At 35.1% G+C, this 18043-nt stretch overlaps 1 protein-coding gene across 8 annotated transcripts; it reads right to left on the reverse strand.

Moving 5' to 3' along the window:
- Positions 1–2148: 2148 nt before the first annotated feature.
- LOC121322256 (tetratricopeptide repeat protein 21B-like) lies at positions 2149–11204 on the reverse strand. Of its 8 annotated transcripts, none has more exons than XR_005951014.1 (10): positions 11022–11204; positions 10308–10378; positions 9362–9468; positions 8728–8887; positions 7287–7396; positions 6245–6394; positions 3601–3739; positions 3318–3507; positions 2845–3037; positions 2149–2489 (listed from the first exon to the last, which is right to left on the reverse strand). XR_005951014.1 is itself a non-coding variant. In XM_041261944.1 (5 exons), exons 3-5 carry the CDS (start codon positions 3406–3408, stop codon positions 2408–2410), a joined length of 366 nt encoding a protein of 121 aa, XP_041117878.1. In that variant the 5' UTR covers positions 3409–3507; positions 3601–3739; positions 6245–6774; the 3' UTR covers positions 2149–2407. The 8 variants fall into 8 exon arrangements, 1 of the variants encoding a protein (XP_041117878.1); XR_005951012.1 differs by having other exon boundaries at positions 9362–9472; XR_005951015.1 differs by lacking the exon at positions 10308–10378 and having other exon boundaries at positions 9362–9472.
- Positions 11205–18043: the final 6839 nt, after the last annotated feature.

An 18043-nucleotide genomic window follows, 5' to 3' on the forward strand; every position in this document is an offset into this window, starting at 1 on the left:
AAGAACTGATTTTTTCAATGCAAATTAGAACGATCGCGTACAGGATCGTTCTAGGCTGTGAAAACAAAGACCATGTGTAACAGGGCGAGCAGCCCTGTTCAGTATTTATTTTAGAACGGGGTTTCCTCCTCCGCCCCTGTACTGCGTTTTGTGTTTGTTTATTTATTATTAATATATAAATGTCGGCGAACGACGTGTTTTGTTTTGAAAGTGTTTTTTGTTGTTTTTGTATATGTTTAAAAACCTTGTGGCAATGTGTGGCTGTCAGCTACTGCGTTGTTAAACTAGCCGGCACTTTAACAAAAAATAAACTTGTGCAGATTATAGCAATGGGGTAATAGAATAACTATGAACTAGTTAAACCCTTTAGCCATGGTATTTAAACCCTGTAGTTTTCCCTGCTCATGGTGGGTGTACGGAGGTGAGTGCGAGAGTGAGCGAGGAGCGAGAGAGAATATATAAAAATATACAGGAACAGTGAAGGCGATTTGCCCAGCCTGACTTGTGTGTTTGTGTGTTCGTGATTTATTTTGTTTTTGTTGAAATCTTTTATTTCGCTCTGTGAGCAAGTGTGTTTTTGTTCAACCTTTTAATTTATTTTTGTGTTCTTTAATAAACGGTGCCACAGCGTGATTTTTGAACTGCAGTACCTGCCTGTCTATTTTTGTTCCGCCTTCTGGCCTGACATCACCGCAATTCCATTTCCTGCCACACCATGGTTGACCAATTCAAAGAGAACACTAATTCAAAGAGAACGCTAATTCAAAGACGACCTATTGTAGTATGACTCATGCATGATGAATGCAATCGTTGCCTGCCAGTCATCTTCACACAAACTGCAACCAGGCTACAGGCGTGAGGAGCAATCTATGTGGGATAGGTTTTTCAAGAGAAAGGACATCTAATTACTGCATTCAGCATGTAATTAGATGTAATTAGATGGAAACAGGTTTGTTTTGTGTGCTTTTTGGAGTTATGTTTGATCAAATGATTGTTTACAGACTGCAACTCGGTACTTGTAAAGGCAATGCCCAGCCAAGGCTGTATGAAGAAGCAAGAGTCGTCATAAGAATACCGGCTCATCAGTAGGTTAGTTTAGGGGATATTGATCCCATGTAACGTATAGAGAGGGTTACGTAGTGTAGCCGGGTCCTGAAGCGGGACGCCTCGTTCAGTAAAGCTAGTACTCGCCCTGTGCTGCACCTTTTATATGTAGTTTTTGTACTTTGTTTTAACAAAAGTTGATTTTAGAGAGTTGGGTGTGCAGTATGAAGACAAAACAATGGTTGGAAGGGGCTTTTCCTCCTCCAGAGATACTGCATTAATAGGACCATTTAGGCACCCCTTTTTATATTCCAGACCCACAAGTTCTGGAAGGGTGGTACAGGGAAACAAATGCTATTTGCAACAATAAAAAAACTAAACTATAATACCCTTAAACATAGTAATTATAATCTAGCCATACTGTAAATAAAGTTTTGCAAGGGCTGATTGAGGGTTTTGCCTTTCATTTTTAAACCACAAGATGGCACCCAAAGCGTGGGATAACTGTACTATTTAATCATGCTTGAAACAGTAACATTCCATTATAAGAAAATAAATAAATAAATAACAGACGAAACCTTGCACATTTTATGTATTTTTTTATCATTATTTATTTAATGCAACAATGCTGATTCATACAGTAACATGTTTGAATTTGTCATTTTTTAGCCACATACTGGAATTCTACAACTTAGCATACCTCTTGAATATTAAAGTAAGCATCACCTAACAGGAGATATGTGTGGCAGTTAGGCAGTTTTTCCACCAATTCTCTGTAAAACATAATTAGATTAAATTATTGCAGTTATAAAAATATATCTATACATGCAGGAAATTTTTTATTTGCTCCCACCTCGCCTTGAAGACAAAATCTGTCCAAACATGTTTCTGAAATAGCAACATGCATGAAGCCTAAACAGGCCAACAGAGCTACACCCTTTTCTTTATAACCCAGGGCAACTACTTGTTCTAGAACCTTGTACATCAATACAGTAGGTCAAGTTCAAACTTCCACTTGACTTTGATGTAAAATCACAACCTTCTGAGACAAACACACAGCTTGTGCTAAAGTGCAACATTTCTATTTGCAACAATAAAAAAACTAAACTATAATACCCTTAAACATAGTAATTATAATCTAGCCATACTGTAAATAAAGTTTTGCAAGGGCTGATTGAGGGTTTTGCCTTTCATTTTTAAACCACAAGATGGCACCTCACATAACTGTACTATTTAATCATGCTTGAAACAGTAACATTCCATTATAAATAAATAAATAAATAAATACAATGCAACAATGCTGATTCATACAGTAACATGTTTGAATTTGTCATTTTTTAGCCACATACTGGAATTCTACAACTTAGCATACCTCTTGAATATTAAAGTAAGCATCACCTAACAGGAGATATGTGTGGCAGTTAGGCAGTTTTTCCACCAATTCTCTGTAAAACATAATTAGATTAAATTATTGCAGTTATAAAAATATATCTATACATGCAGGAAATTTTTTATTTGCTCCCACCTCGCCTTGAAGACAAAATCTGTCCAAACATGTTTCTGAAATAGCAACATGCATGAAGCCTAAACAGGCCAACAGAGCTACACCCTTTTCTTTATAACCCAGGGCCACTACTTGTTCTAGAACCTTGTACATCAATACAGTAGGTCAAGTTCAAACTTCCACTTGACTTTGATGTAAAATCACAACCTTCTGAGACAAACACACAGCTTGTGCTAAAGTGCAACATTTCTATTCCATCAGTTTATTCATTGCTGAAACGCTAGCCATTTTCTTACCTGTAACAGCTTGCAAACAACCCCTTCTCCTTTCTGTAGTTGAGATAAACGTCTGCCATTTTTTCTTTTGCTTGATTGTAGTAAGGCTGCTCAGGTGTGATGTTTCTAAGCACGCTCGGGGCTAGTTCATTGTCCCCATGAAGGAGAGCCAGGTCTTCGCTGTCAGTAGTGACATGCAGTTCTTCAGGGGTGCCTGAAAATTCATTGATTGCATCCTGCATTACTTTAGCTGCTTCGTACTGAGAAACACAGATATGCAGTATTGGAGCACATTATGTGTTAAAGTACCAAATGATTTAGTAGCTGTACTGAGTATTGAAAAAAGAGACCAAAATTGGGAATTTTGTCTCTACTAAAATGTCTAGCTGAACAATCAAATCCCCCAAAACTAAATGCAATCCAAACACTGCTCAGAGTATATTAACATAATGTTAACCAATGCAGAAACTGTTCAAACAGATCTCTCTCTCTACCTGCTCTCCATTTAGCCGATGGGCTTCTGCTAACTCCAGAAATACAGACACTTGTCCAGTTGAGCTGATTCCAACCTTTTTGCCTCTGCATTTTGAAGAACTACCATGCTTTTCATTCCTGGTAAACTCATCGCCATTTGCAAAGTCTTATCGGCTTCCTGGACCTCCCCCATATTCTTCTGGGTCTGAGCTTTAATCAGGTGATACAGAGGGTGTTACGGAATCTACACAAGGGGAATCTTAATGAAGCAACGCTTCAAAACATTTCCGTGGCTAAGCTCACCTCAAAGTTATAGCTAAGGCACAGTTCCAGAGACTGTGAAGAGAGCTTAAAGCTGCCTTGCATCAAATAGATTTGGGGCATCAGCACGTTGAAGGGTTCCAAAAGTGCTGTATGATGTTCTGAGCTGCATCAATGTCACCTATAAAATAATTAAAAAATAATAATAATAATAATGTACAATTGATATAGTGTATTCTTTATTCAATTTGGTCTTACAATGTTTGCTTAAAAAGTGTAGTATCTGTATGTAAGATCTTTTGTAAATTTTACTTAACTTTTCCTTGCAAAAAATAGGCTCTTAAATTATACACACATTACATTTGTATTAGTATCCCACATATAGCCCCCACAAATGTGATTCTCACACAGTTAACTATACAAACATTTTTTTTGGAACTTTAGGGTACACATTGCTTCAGTATTTCTTTCCTAGTGTCCCAACCCAGTTAACTGCATACACTGTAGTATATTGACTCACCTGCTAAGAATTTGACTTTAACCATCTAGTAAACAGCTTCCACCAGCCCAAGCACAGTCTTTACCACCGTCTCCAGCACAGAGGCACAATGTTGGAGCTGGGGTGAAGGAGGCTGTCCTTGTGATGCCGAACAAAATTAAATTCATATTGCATGAGATGCATTAAGATGAAAGTTCTGTTCCACTAGTGCTATTATACAATATTGTCAACTACACAAACTGTTAAAAATCATCAACATTGCAAACCAGAATGCACTTCATATCCTAAGGGACTCAATATAACATAGTATTTTATCAGTATATCAATGGCACATGAATTAAGTACTCCCTTTTACTAATTTATATCTTCATTGTGCTTCTGTATAGATCAGTACCACCTGTTCAGGCTACATGTGGTTAGGATTAGGATTACCAGGATGCTTATGCACAAAACATAAATCCACAATGTGACCAATTTTTGTATATTAATTTCTGATTCCATCATATAATATTATTAGTTTACTATGACATTTGTTTGAATGTTATTTTTTTCCCACACTGATATACTAAAAAGGAATTTTAAAATACAAATGTATGTGAATAAAAGAGCATGCAGATATATTTAAAAAAATTATTTAAAAAAAAAATAAAATAAAAAAAAGTTGCAATTTTCTGTTTATGTTTGTTTGGATTTACATTTTCCCTGAAATGACTTTTCCCAGCTAAAAGCCTCCTGACCTTTATGCAATTCCACTTTATATAAAAGCATTAGAAAATGACCTCTGTTGGACAGAAAGCAATGTACTGTTTAACAATTTCCAGCAGGAAGACAGGACTGAGTCATTCAAAGTATTGAACCCCTAGCGTCAGTCCTTGCAGGGCAGAGAAGTGAGTGTCAGTGGCATCGTTGAGCAAAATGAATGAGCTCGTCTTGAGCTCTACGCGTCTTCACTGCTAAGACAGCACGCAGGAAAGACAGCTCCTGCACACAACAACAAGCAAGCTTTTTTTTTTTTTTAAAGATTACTTCAAAGAATATGTCAAAATCATGTCAGATACAATAGATAAGGAACACTGAGATGAAAAGTCTTGAAACAAATCCCTGTAAGATTAGTCTAAGAAATGTGTTTGTCCAAAAAGGTGTGTTTTGTTTATTTTTTAAAAAGGAATCCTAAAAATAATGCTAACATCCTCTAGAGAAACTGTAATGTCCTGATGCAGATACATAGGTTGGTAAACATCAGTAAACAAATAAAAGACAGTAAGCTGGAAAATTAAGCATGCAGAATCTTTTTTTTTTGTTCTTCTATTACTTGCTAGAAGGATGAACTGTCAGTCTTGGGTTATGTAAGGTTTCTTTTGACTTACTGAGGTCATATTTTGTTAGACCTTAATGAGAGTTCTAAAACAGTGGTAGGGCAAATGCTTTCCTGTTATTTTTACTAGAGGAGAAACTGTTTTCCAATTAAAATTTTAGAAATGAATTTACTACATGTCAAAATATATTGGTACAGTATTACACTTTCTGCTTTAATTAGTTTATTTTTATGACATTATCAAGACAACTCTTTGCAAGTCCTAGTACTAGAACTATCTACAAAATTAGCCTTGCTTGTAAATAATAATATGACTATACTAGTTCATTGAGTTACACTATTATAGTGGCTTACAGTATTTGTTCGAAAGGATAATTCAAGTTCATAATTATAGTGGCTTACAGTATTTGTTCCTAGTATATTATATATATATATATATATATATATATATATATATATATATATATATATATATATATATATATATATATATATATATATATATATTAGGGTATATGTAGAGACAAATGTCGTAGCTGTACAGCAACATTCTGAACTAAACTCCTCCTCAGTCACTGTATTATTTAATACTACACAGCAGGTACAGTATTTGGGTGCTGAGCCCTATATAATTTTTAAACTAATTGAATATGAGAAACAAATAGTTGTCATTAATTCTGTGTTAACAACATCTTTTAATTATAAGACATTTTATAAATGAAAAACATGAATCCAAAATGTCAATCAATTGCAAAACAATGGTTAAAATGCAATTACGCTAAACGCGCGATTCTGTTAATAACCTTGTAATTAAAACTTTGCATGCTGTTAATCTCGTCCTGAAAATTGACTTACTTTAAAGACATTCTTACCAGTCAATGCAGAAACACTAGTTTCATCCAATGTCATAGCAGTCTTGTACCATTTCATAGATTCCTTTATATTTCCTTGCATTATCAACTGGTACCCAATTTCAGTGGCCAGTTCTGCATAATCCAAAGCCGTGGCAAATGCTCTTTCAACTAAAGTTTCAATACAAAGAAAAACTTAACCAGAATTCCATCCCCCATAACTATTAAACACCAGGGTGCTAAATTCAGAAATACTAAAATAAACTTATAAACAAGCTGACATTATGTATGTTTGAAAATGTGTACAGGCCTTTATAATCATGAGATTTAGATTTTACACCAAGGAGAAAAAAAACAAGTTATTATTCTATAAAGAGGTTTATACTGTAACACAATTACAATATCTGCCAACAGGTGGAGCTATAAGTAAAACTCCCATTTTAAATCACTTTTTCTTTCACACTTAAACCATGTATCTTAAAAACTTCTAGATAAAAGAAAAAAATGGAATCACAAATATCTTATCTATTATCATTAACAGAAATGCTAGTGCTACCTCATCTATATTTCCCATTATGCATAATGAGTGGAGAGCCAGCATCTAAAGCTTCAAGGTTATTTTTATCTTTCTGCAAACGCCTGCAATAAAATGACTCATCTTCACACTACAGTTGTAATTACAGCAAACATTACCACTAAAGATAATATTGACCACTTAACACGGAAAAATGCAGATCTGCTTAGGGGTTGATTCGATCAACATACACTATACCTGTCAGGATAGCCATAGCTGAATTTTTGTAGAGGAGTTTATAGTACTAGGGAATTCATCTGGATTATGTCAACCACTGGGTGGTTCATGTAAACTTCAAAACTACTTGATATCTCAATTTTATAATCTACCAATCTTTTTAAATACATTATTTTTATTTAATATGCCAATTTTGCATAGAAGGTTAGAATTCAGGTTTAATAATAGCGTGACAACATTTTTTTTAAATTTTTTTTCTGAATGGTCCAGCTCACACCAATAGCATCAGTCTGCCCTTTCTTTTCATCATACCTGAACCTCTGGGACCTCACAGAGCTCAGAACGGCAGATTTGTTCCAGTTCACAGTAGCTTTAAGAGCCTTTGAAAGAAAGACTTCACTGCATGAGTGAATGTAATGGTCCTGGGCAGAAAGAAACCAACAGGGAAGCAAAGCATTTGCAAATGTGATGGTTATAAAAGGGCACATACCATTACAATTCATCTCAGTTCTTGTTAGAATAAAATACAACATAATTTGTATCAGAATCAGGAGAAAACTTGGAAATTATATATCACACACACACACACACACACACACACACACACACACACACACACACACACACACACACACACACACACACACACACACACACACACACACACACACACACACACACACACACACACACACACACACACACACACACACACACACACACACACACACACACACACACACACACACACACACACACACACTTACTTTCCACAAAGTTATTCAAAAACGCTTCATGCCTTCCAAACACTGGCCCAACTTTCTATTTTATGTTATGAGGAGAGAATCAAACGAAAACCAAAACGGTGAGTTTATTTTTCTTTGTAAAATGGCCCCTTTTACACATAATGGAAGAGATATTAAGAATAAAATAACTAAATGTTTTACTGTTTCTGGCTGAAATACAGACAATAAAAGATTATAACAACTGTAACTATTGTTTGACAACCTCTGCTTTATAGTTGATTCAGTGGGACAAGTAAAGCCTTCACAACCTATAATTCTGGAATATTACAGTTTTACATATAATTTTATGATACAACAGCATTGCCAGCATTGTTATACCTTTGTCAGATTTAGCTGGGAATTGTGCAACATTATATTGGAACAGAAAACTGAAAGTAGTTTTGGTATTTATTTAACTTCAATACGTTAGTAATGTACTTTAGCTTAGGCATATAGCTCTTTTTTATACAAGTATTGCAAAGCACTTTACAGTACATAGTAGAAAAAAGAACAAACCACAAAACATTTGTATAGCATGTCACACATCAGACCATTTAAATAACAGGTTTAAATAACAGTATATACATAGTAATACAATGTAGATGATTGATTAAGTTTGACCTGTTGTCAGAACAATAATAATAAAGATAAAGCAAAACACCTGGAAATTATAAATGCATATGTCTATATTTACTTTATTTTTTCATATGACATTGATAATATTTCCTAAAAATATTAAGTGTGTGGCCACTAGTAATGTTGGTAGCTCGACAAGGAGGTCCATCAAAAAATGCTTGAGAATCACTGATTTAGACTTTAATGATGAGCAAAGTGAAATAATGAAGCTCTGCCAGCAAATCTGTAAGTTTAAAGCAAATGTTACTGCACAGTGAAAAACTACCACCCACATAAATCTAAAAAAAACCTGTATAGAGTGGAATGGCAATTACACCTGCTTCATTCAGTACCTCTGAGCTGCTTCAACTGCTTGTTCCCAGTCTTGCAAGGTTAGAAACAGCTTCATTTTCTTTTCAATTTCCAAAGGAACAGCCCCACAGAGTCCCCTCTGACCTGTTCTCTTCCAGTCCTACATTAGTGTGGCATCCAGTTCTTGTATATAATTTCGATCTGTAACGTTAAGGTTTAAACAAGACTTAGGGTAAGAAATATGCAAGCAATAAAACATATTTCATTAGTATTCTTTTTAAAACATGCTACTGCGGTATAACAACTACATTAAAATAAATGGCTTTCAGTAAATGAAAAACAACACCAACCAACATAAACGGCTCTCCTGGGAAGGCATCCTAGTACCTGTCAAATTACACATTTAGTTTTTTAAGAACACACATTTTGACAATCAAACATTTCTGTGTGGAGAAGCAGGAATGTTTTGGGTATTGATTACCAGCTTGGAGGTTCCATGATTGCGTGATCACGAATGTGTCTGCCCTCTCAGGGCAAGATAAGTTACTGCATTTCCAGCTTGCAGCTTAGAAATAAGCTCTTTTAAATTAAACATGAGCCGTAATGCACGTTTTATACTTTCGGTAATAACATGTTAAGGTATTTTGTTTAAAGGTGTACAAATAACACATTAACCTGGAGTGGAATTTTTCTTATGGGCATAAGAGCGAGCCATTAAGGTGCAGAGAGACACCTCTTGATTGCCTTTAACAGCTTCCAGTTCTCGAATGGCTTCTTGAATTCTGTCTAGATGAGAAAGAATAACGATGACATCCAAACGGTTAACCTCTAGACAGAACGTATGTAAAGAAACACTTAAATATTTAGCAGTTAGACAGATAGCTGAGTTACCTTCCATTAAAATTCAATAAGCACAAAAAAATATGAAGACAGGGTAATTTCCATTCTTCTTAGCAGCCGTCTGTAGTGATTGAAATACCTTTCCTGGCAGTAATAACTGATCAAAGCCTAAAAACTACACGTTAGTATAGGACTGTTGATGCTCAAAGCAACTACTGTATGGTAAAAACTAACTGTTATACAGAACTTTGCGGTGTTTTCAGTAGAATTTACACTAATTGACAATTTCTGCTGGAACTGCAGTCAGGTATTATTGGAGATTATGGGGATACCTCCATATGTCCTACACTGACACACAACGGTCTGATTTTTAAAGCTTTTTAATACTAAGTGTAAATAAAAATTAAAAAAAAGACAAATAAACATGACTTAGGCCTCCTTAACCTGCCCTGAATCAAATACATGCATTGATTATTTCCAGTTCGGTAACTTTAAAGGTTTCTGAAAATCAGCCGGAATTCTTTCTTGAAGAACTGATTAATTAAGGCAATTAATGAAAGTGCTTCACGCTACAGTAAAAACAGAAACCAGGTAAGCTACACACCGTTGGAATTAATTTTATTAACTTTAAATTTTCAACAACAACAAAAAATGCACATGACTTTTCTGATTCTACTGTGAATTCACTCATTAAATGAGAAGAACTTGACAGTGAATGGCAATGAGGAATTGTTTTGTTTTATAATAGAGATTGAGGGCATACTGTTTTACCAAAGTGTACCTGAATATAATTCCTCAGCAGCAGGTCTATTTATTTAATGTTGTATCCGTAGCAACAGGAGATGTGTTACACTGAAAAAAAAAAAAAAAATGACCAAAAGGCATACAAGGCTGGCAGGTGTTTTCTGCTGAAGTAAAAGAACATGTATACATTTTATCAATATGATGATGTATTTTTTGTCACCTTGTGCAGTTTAATGTATTTAACAGGGCAAAAAGTGTCCTTGGCTGTAATTGACAGTGGTTCTCCCTAATTCTCTTTACAATATTGTACATGCAATACTACAGTGTAAAGCAGCTAAATGAAGTGCTAATTGATATATTAACATTACACATATTGTTTTATTTTTTTGTTTTGCTTCTCAGTGGAGAAACAGAGCATATGGCATTCATACATCCACTGTTGCAGCAAATGTTAGTACTGATGGGTATTGCGCTACTTTATTAGTTAACATCATTAAGGGAGGAAGATTGTGGGCCTCCCAGTCAGTCAATATTGTTTAAAAAAGCAGGCAATAAGTATGATGTAGACAAAGAAGATTCGGTTCCGATTTACAAAAAAAAAAAAAAAAAAAAAAAAAAAATCTCAGCAATCCTGCAGTTGATCCTGTAGTCAGTAATGTATACAGCTATAATTACAACTGATTTATCGGACGGACTCTGGTTAGAGAATGCAATGAAAAACAAAATGGCAATATAATTGAAACTAACTTACCAACGTTAACCCATCCTCCTCTGCCATGGCAACCAACAGTATCGCTGACTTAAAAGTACGGAAAGGATTCTGTAATGTGATATGCTTGTGTTGTAAACAACACAACGACTTAACACGTATTTGACCTCATTCTCGCCATCTTGACAGTTTCTTAGCGTCTAGGTTACCAAACAACCACCGCCATTTCTGTGAGTAAATTCAGGATACAGCAGTGGATTCTGGATGTCACTGTGACTGACAGTTAACAGGCAGCTTTTCAATCCAACACAAGATGGCGCATTAGCTTCTTGTATTAGTGGTGCCTGTGGTGAAGTTAAATTGTTCCATTGACGTTGGAGTACCTGCATATGCTTTTGCAGCACATATTGGTACTGCAGGCTACTTTATTTCCTTAATGTTCTGAGGAGTGCCATCATAACATTCCCATCTTCAATAGATCATGCAAAAGAAACATGCAAATCATATTTCATGTTTGTAACAGGGGAATATTACTTGACATGAGGGACAGTTTGCATACTAAAGGAGAAAAGGACTATTCCCTAACTAAATACACAAATGAATGGAGATAAAACACCAAGTAGGCCTACTGCATCATGACAATTTAACTATAACCTGCATTATGGTTGCACCACACAGAATATTATTAACATACATATATTATTCACAAAAGTAATTTCCAGGACTCTGATTGTGCTTTCATATAATTTATGAAATGTTTACTGAAGAAAGTATTCCACTGCAATGGAACAGTGCCTTATTATAACTTATTAGTTCTGCACTAGTAATTCATAAATGTTATGTTCACCAATCAAATTTACTATATCATTTCTAATGGTATTTTTTAGTAATCCACAGGGAGAAGTATATTTTCTTACAATAGTGCATTGTATATGCTTAAACAAGTTACTGTAGGTATACTCTTACCGTAATCTCCCTTTGACTTTTCATGACAGGATAAATAGGATAAATTCAGGCCTTTGTAAGTTATAATAGGATATTAGTTTATGCATGAACTTGAGACACAGAGATACCAGTCTTAACCTGATGAAAATTGTGAGCATACTCAAGTGACCTATATTTTTGGGGTCAGACCCACAAATTGACATTAAAGCCCACAGACCCAAAACAGTCATGGTACAACCTGCAAAATAAAACTTACATGTAAAATTCAATTTAATTGTGAGACCTGTCATTGGCTTCAGGATGGCTGCCGTGGTACACTTCCTGTGCGGCGACGCTTGGCTCTTGTTGAGGACAGGCAGTAAAACCTTCGGAGGAGACGGGCAAAACAGAGAAGACCCTGCATATTTAAACCTTGGGTCACTTTGCTTGGGGTGCCGGTGGATGTGGTGGCAAGCTGTTATCATCTCACTCCGCAGGTCATCCTAGACCTAACAACTGAATTTCACTTTTTCAACACCTGGTTGAATGTTCTAATAACACCGACAGCATTGATTTTCTTCATTATTGAAGACTATATGATCTATTCGGTAGCATAACTGATGTTGGCTGAGTCTTTTCCAAATAACAACATTTCACACTGAGTGACATCATCTGTAAGGACTCTCGGCTTCTCCTCAGAAAACCTTTATTTTCTTTTCCGTGCACCAAGAGGACCTTGCTGCTCTTCCTCTGACGTATTCTTTGTTTGGTTTGATTTTCATGCTCCACAAATCTGATACAGCACCTACTGCTCTCTGTACTCCTAACTCACCTCACCTCTCGGCTGTTGGCATGGCCGCTAAATAGCCCGATGCTCAGGCAGCCCTCACTGTGACCCTCACTATCATGATTGCAGCTCATTATTTTATACATGTTGATAAATACAATATTTTGCATTGCTCTGAAGCTTACATAGGCCACAGGGAAAAGTAATTGCCTGGCCATTAGGCAATTTGGATTTTGCAGCTGCAATTGTTAGGACTGCGCCTATCCTTACATCAGCCCCTATGTACACTTCATTCATTGATGGGTTCTTATTGACATTGGAAATTACATAATTAACCAATGCTGTTTTTTTCTTTTTCTGGTTTAAGATTTTTCCTCTCATGCCTTATATAAACACAAGTTTGTCAGGACTATCAAAGCTGTGAGATCAAAAAGGTTATATACACTGTACTTCATTACAAAGTCAAGCCTTTTTAATCATTCGTCTGTAGGTGGTTTAGATGAATGTTTTCTAGAAAGAACATTCAAAATCATTTTTTTAGTTATAGTAAGTCTAATTTGTGTGTGCATGGATAATACAATGTAATACCTCTAAAGAAATGTTTGTGTTATCAGACATGCTGTGAAACTATGACATGTCTACACTGAAAATATATTATCATTTCAGATGTTAGGCTATTGGATGTAGGGCATGTCTTGTAACATGTAATAAATAATGTGATGTGTAAATCATACAATAGTGTGACATAGTGTGGATTGAGCTGCATAGCACTCACCCCATGATGTCATTGTCACATAGCCTGGGAGTAACTGCCCTACATATTGAAAACATTTTTTTTTTAAAGCCATAGATATATACAGTACTGCTTGAAGTGTAACATGTCATATATATGATTCTATTCAGTTCAACGTCCTCTCCAAATAAATAACTTTTAATACCCTGTTTCTCATAACAGACTAGTAATTTGAACAAAATCATATCAATCATATTTCCAAACTGTAGAGATTATCGAGTTGAATAAAGTACATGTACTATTTCAATTGTCACACAGAATGACTGTTTTTGACTATAGGACCCATTTGGAGGTTGAGTGGAGAAAAATTAAGAGTAGAGGGTACAGGAGGCACGTTTTCACACAGAGTGGGTGTGCAGAATAGGTTGCCAAGCCATTTGCTGCTAATTCATTTGATCCTTCAATAGCCCACTGGGTTCAGCCTTGCAATCTCTCTCTCTCTCACGGAGAAATGCCTCCATATACAGTATGTGTGTGTGTGAGAGAGAAAGAGAGAGGACAGATGTCGTCAAAAGTTTGCATACCCCAATGTGTGGAAATATACATACGTTGTGGATTTAAACTGTTGACGACAACTTTGGGTGGATGTTTTTATATATAATAAATAAAGAATAAATATTCAGTAGAAATTGGCTTAAGCACAAAGTGTTGACAACAATTTCATCAGATTTTTCCACTAAATAATTCCACCCGTTTAAAAAAAAAAAAAAAAACATTCACCCGAATTTGGAAAAAAAATTCACACTTAAATCAGACGCACTATTCGTAATGTGGCGGGACAGAGGAAAAGCCCTGCTTATAATTGCAGGGGGTGGGACTAAGAAGTGCACATAATAAGGGGGCGGGGCTATGGTTGCATATTATTAAAATAGACGGGGCTGAGCTATGTAGAGAATGGGATGGGGCGGGGCTAATCCCTGCACAAAATAAGAGGGGCGGGGCTAAACTCTGCATGTAAATTAAATGTGTTGCGTTTATTGTAGTCAACGCTGATGAAGTCTATAGGCGAAACATACTGAGAAGTGCACTTAAAAAAAAAAAAAACTTTATTTTGGCTCTGTGAGCAGAGTTTTTGTTTAAATATTTATTTTATTTTTGTTTTCAATAAAAACGGTGCACCACAGCGCCGTTCGCCTGTATATCTCTGTCAGCTGTCTGGTCTGTGAACTTCATCACTCGGCTATCCTGGCGCACGTCATCATCATCATAATTGAACTGTTTTGTTAATTTAAAAAAAAAAAAAAACGCATCTTTTAAATAGTGGTATAATGATTAATTGCCAAACTAACATTTTATATGTCATTTATATAAATTAAGCAATTATACTCATCATTGTTTAAAGGGTCATTTGTTTCGTGTTCAACATAATAAATAATTTAGTGATTGTAATGTGGTAAATGTTCAAATTAACATAATGTGTTATATTTTGTCAATACTTTTAGTCACTGCTCTAGGCTTTTGTATCTGTATGTAGTCATGCTTTATCTCTGTCAACCAACTGCAAAGAACATCGCTCAGAAGCTGACGAAACCATTTATGCAAAAGTAACTTGTTGCGTTTGTCTGTAGCCTGGTTGTGAATTTTAAAATGATAATGCAGCTAAAGTTATGCGTAATCAGGGCTTTGGAATACAGTAGTTCTCATTAGCATAATACGTTTCTTGCAGGTCCCTTATTTGTCTATTTCGTTTTTGAGATTTGTTTGCACTTCACTCTGTTGTTCATTCAACCTGCTGCCACGCTTTAGCTTTTACACCCTGTTCCATCTGAAACACGAAACGCCTTTTGATGCATTTAGGTTATTCAGTATGAGGCAGATTCACAATGCCTGTTGCATTGGGAGAGAATCTACAATGATATATACCGGGATAAATAGGCTTCACCCAATTCAAAGTGAAATTAAACTCTGGGCCACCATAGATCCCCTGTCCCCTTGAAATCTGCTTGCCACAAAATAGACAGATATGATCATGCTGCTGTAGGTGCAGTCTCTTATCCTTCACTAGACCCTGTACAGTATATCATTAAAATCATGCTTAAATTAACAGTTGCATTTGTTTCATTCATTACAAAATCTCATCTAACAATGCATAGGTGGGGGCCTGAATAGTATTTTCATGTGAATAATTTCTAATACATTATATTAATTTATAATCATGTTTTGAGTCCTCTATTCTTTTACTTCTCACATTAAATGCATTGGGGGAAGAAAAAAAAATGTAATAAAAAAACTTAAAATGAAGTAAAAACAAGCATTAAATATATTCATTAGATCAAATGGAAAAACTGAATTGGGTATCTAACATAATTTAAATCCTTTCTAAAATATTGTACCATATGTTGATTGGGTTTACAGTACCTGATCTAACTGTATAATGAGAATATTTCAATAATTAGAAATAGATCTGTTAAATTTGATTATATAAGACAGTTATTTTGTATTATGTGTCTTTGCCTCAGCAGAAGCCATCTTTATATATATATATATATATATATATATATATATATATATATATATATATATATATATATATATATATATATATATATATATATGTTTACTGTATCTTATTATTCATTTACCTAACCCTTACCCTAACCCCCCTACCACCATTTTCTCCCAGTTTGGATTGCCCAATCTCACCGCAGCAATTCCCCACACGGCTCAGGAGACCCAAAGTTCAGTGGGCGTCCTCCGATCCCACGACCAAACTAGCTTCCTTTTTTATCCAGGAACTCGAGAACGGATGTCAGAGGACTACAGACCTTTGTAGGAATAAAGGTCAACCCTGAACCCGGTTCGTCATTTGCAGCAAGTATTCTGAACATGTAAAGCATTAAATTATGATTGATATGAGAAGTTAAATATATATTTAAAAAAAAAAAAACTGTTTAATCAGTATTACACTGGTATAAGAACTAGTCTGGATGTTTCATTATCAGGAATGCTAATCTTATGTAATGCTTTTTTTTTCATCAATAATAAAATATAAAAAATATGATGAAACATTTTATTCAGAAAGATGGATAGCATCAGGGAGAATCTTGGTTTGTTTGTGGTGCTTGGGCGGTGGGACTTTTGTTACCAGTTTTATCCCACATTGACTGTATCCTTGGTATCCCTGCTTGCTATCTCCCAGGTAAACCATTTTAATAACATTGTATCCTTTTACTACCAATGCAGAATGACAATTTGTTTTAGGTAAGTGTAGAATGTGAATTAAATGTATTTTTTATGCTTTTTGTCTTGAATTATGGCGTTAGTTTTCTTGCTGTACGTTTTTAAAGTGTTTGTGGGTTACATGCAATTATTTAAAAGAGAATATCATATTTTCATGGCAGAGAAATTTTGGATGACTTCTGTGGTCTTTTCATTTGCATACTCTAAACATAATTTGGATTGTGTTTATGAATAGTCTATATGTAGAGGCAGGCTGGCTGGCAAAAACTTCGATCTTTTCCTGCAGTTTTGCCTGATTTTCCAATCATGTGGCAAGATGAGAATCAGTGGAGAGAATCAGTTTACAGTGGCTAGCTCTTTTAAACCAAAGATCAAACACTGTCATCTTGTTTCACAGACACTGATCAGCAGTGATCTGGGACTACCTGATGTTAATGTTACCAAGATTTGTGCCAATAGATACATTAAGAATATAAAGAAAACAGAATTTTTTTTTTTTTTTAAATGTAAAGCATTTTCTTTAACACAAATAAGATGGAATATGGAAAGCATACCATATTGTAAGTGTATATGCATGTCTTGCTTATTTTCTCTCTGGGCAGTGCTTGCATCACTGTGCTGTGTGGGCCATACAGCTGGATCCCTCAGTATTCAAACTATTATATCAATCAGTTGAGTGTTTCATGTGAATATTTAGAAAACAATTAACCCAATTAATAGAAATATCAAATCCTAAATTATAAGATTATGAGATATAAAATACAGTTCTTTACTCGCCCTAATCACTATTACTCCAAGCAATATATATAATACGAGAAATAAGACTTATAACTATAAATGTATATTTAATTTATCTAAATGCATTTCTAAAAGCCGTGAATCAATCTGTAAAAAAATAATTAAATAAATGCACTACAGCTGACACATCCTCGTTTAAATGATATAGCTTTACAAGAGTCATGATGAAATATCTAACCCTGTGTGACAATGCTGAAATACTGCTATTTTATCAAATAATAAGGTCAAATCATAAAAAGCAATTTCCTTTAAAAACAGATATTCATTTACAACTGCTTGAATCTGTATGATGTGTACATGGCTGTATTTCGTCTAAAGGATGTAATTTAGGGTGTGAGTTAAACATTCAGATTTGACTTTCCTTTAGAAGAAACACAAGAAACTACCTTTAAAGTTAAACACAGTTATAATATTTGAACACCAGGTGGTGCCAAGTGCTAGGTAACTAAAGTTAAATCATGATAACTTTTGGCCAGTAGAGTGTTTTTTATCGTCACTTCATGATTAATGGAAACACTGGTAAAGCAACATTACCCATTACACATTCCTGAAGTAGGAGGATGAAAAGTTCAGAGCTGTGAA

The sequence above is a fragment of the Polyodon spathula genome, chromosome 10, assembly GCF_017654505.1.
Source record: "Polyodon spathula isolate WHYD16114869_AA chromosome 10, ASM1765450v1, whole genome shotgun sequence".
NCBI classification, from domain to species: domain Eukaryota; kingdom Metazoa; phylum Chordata; class Actinopteri; order Acipenseriformes; family Polyodontidae; genus Polyodon; species Polyodon spathula.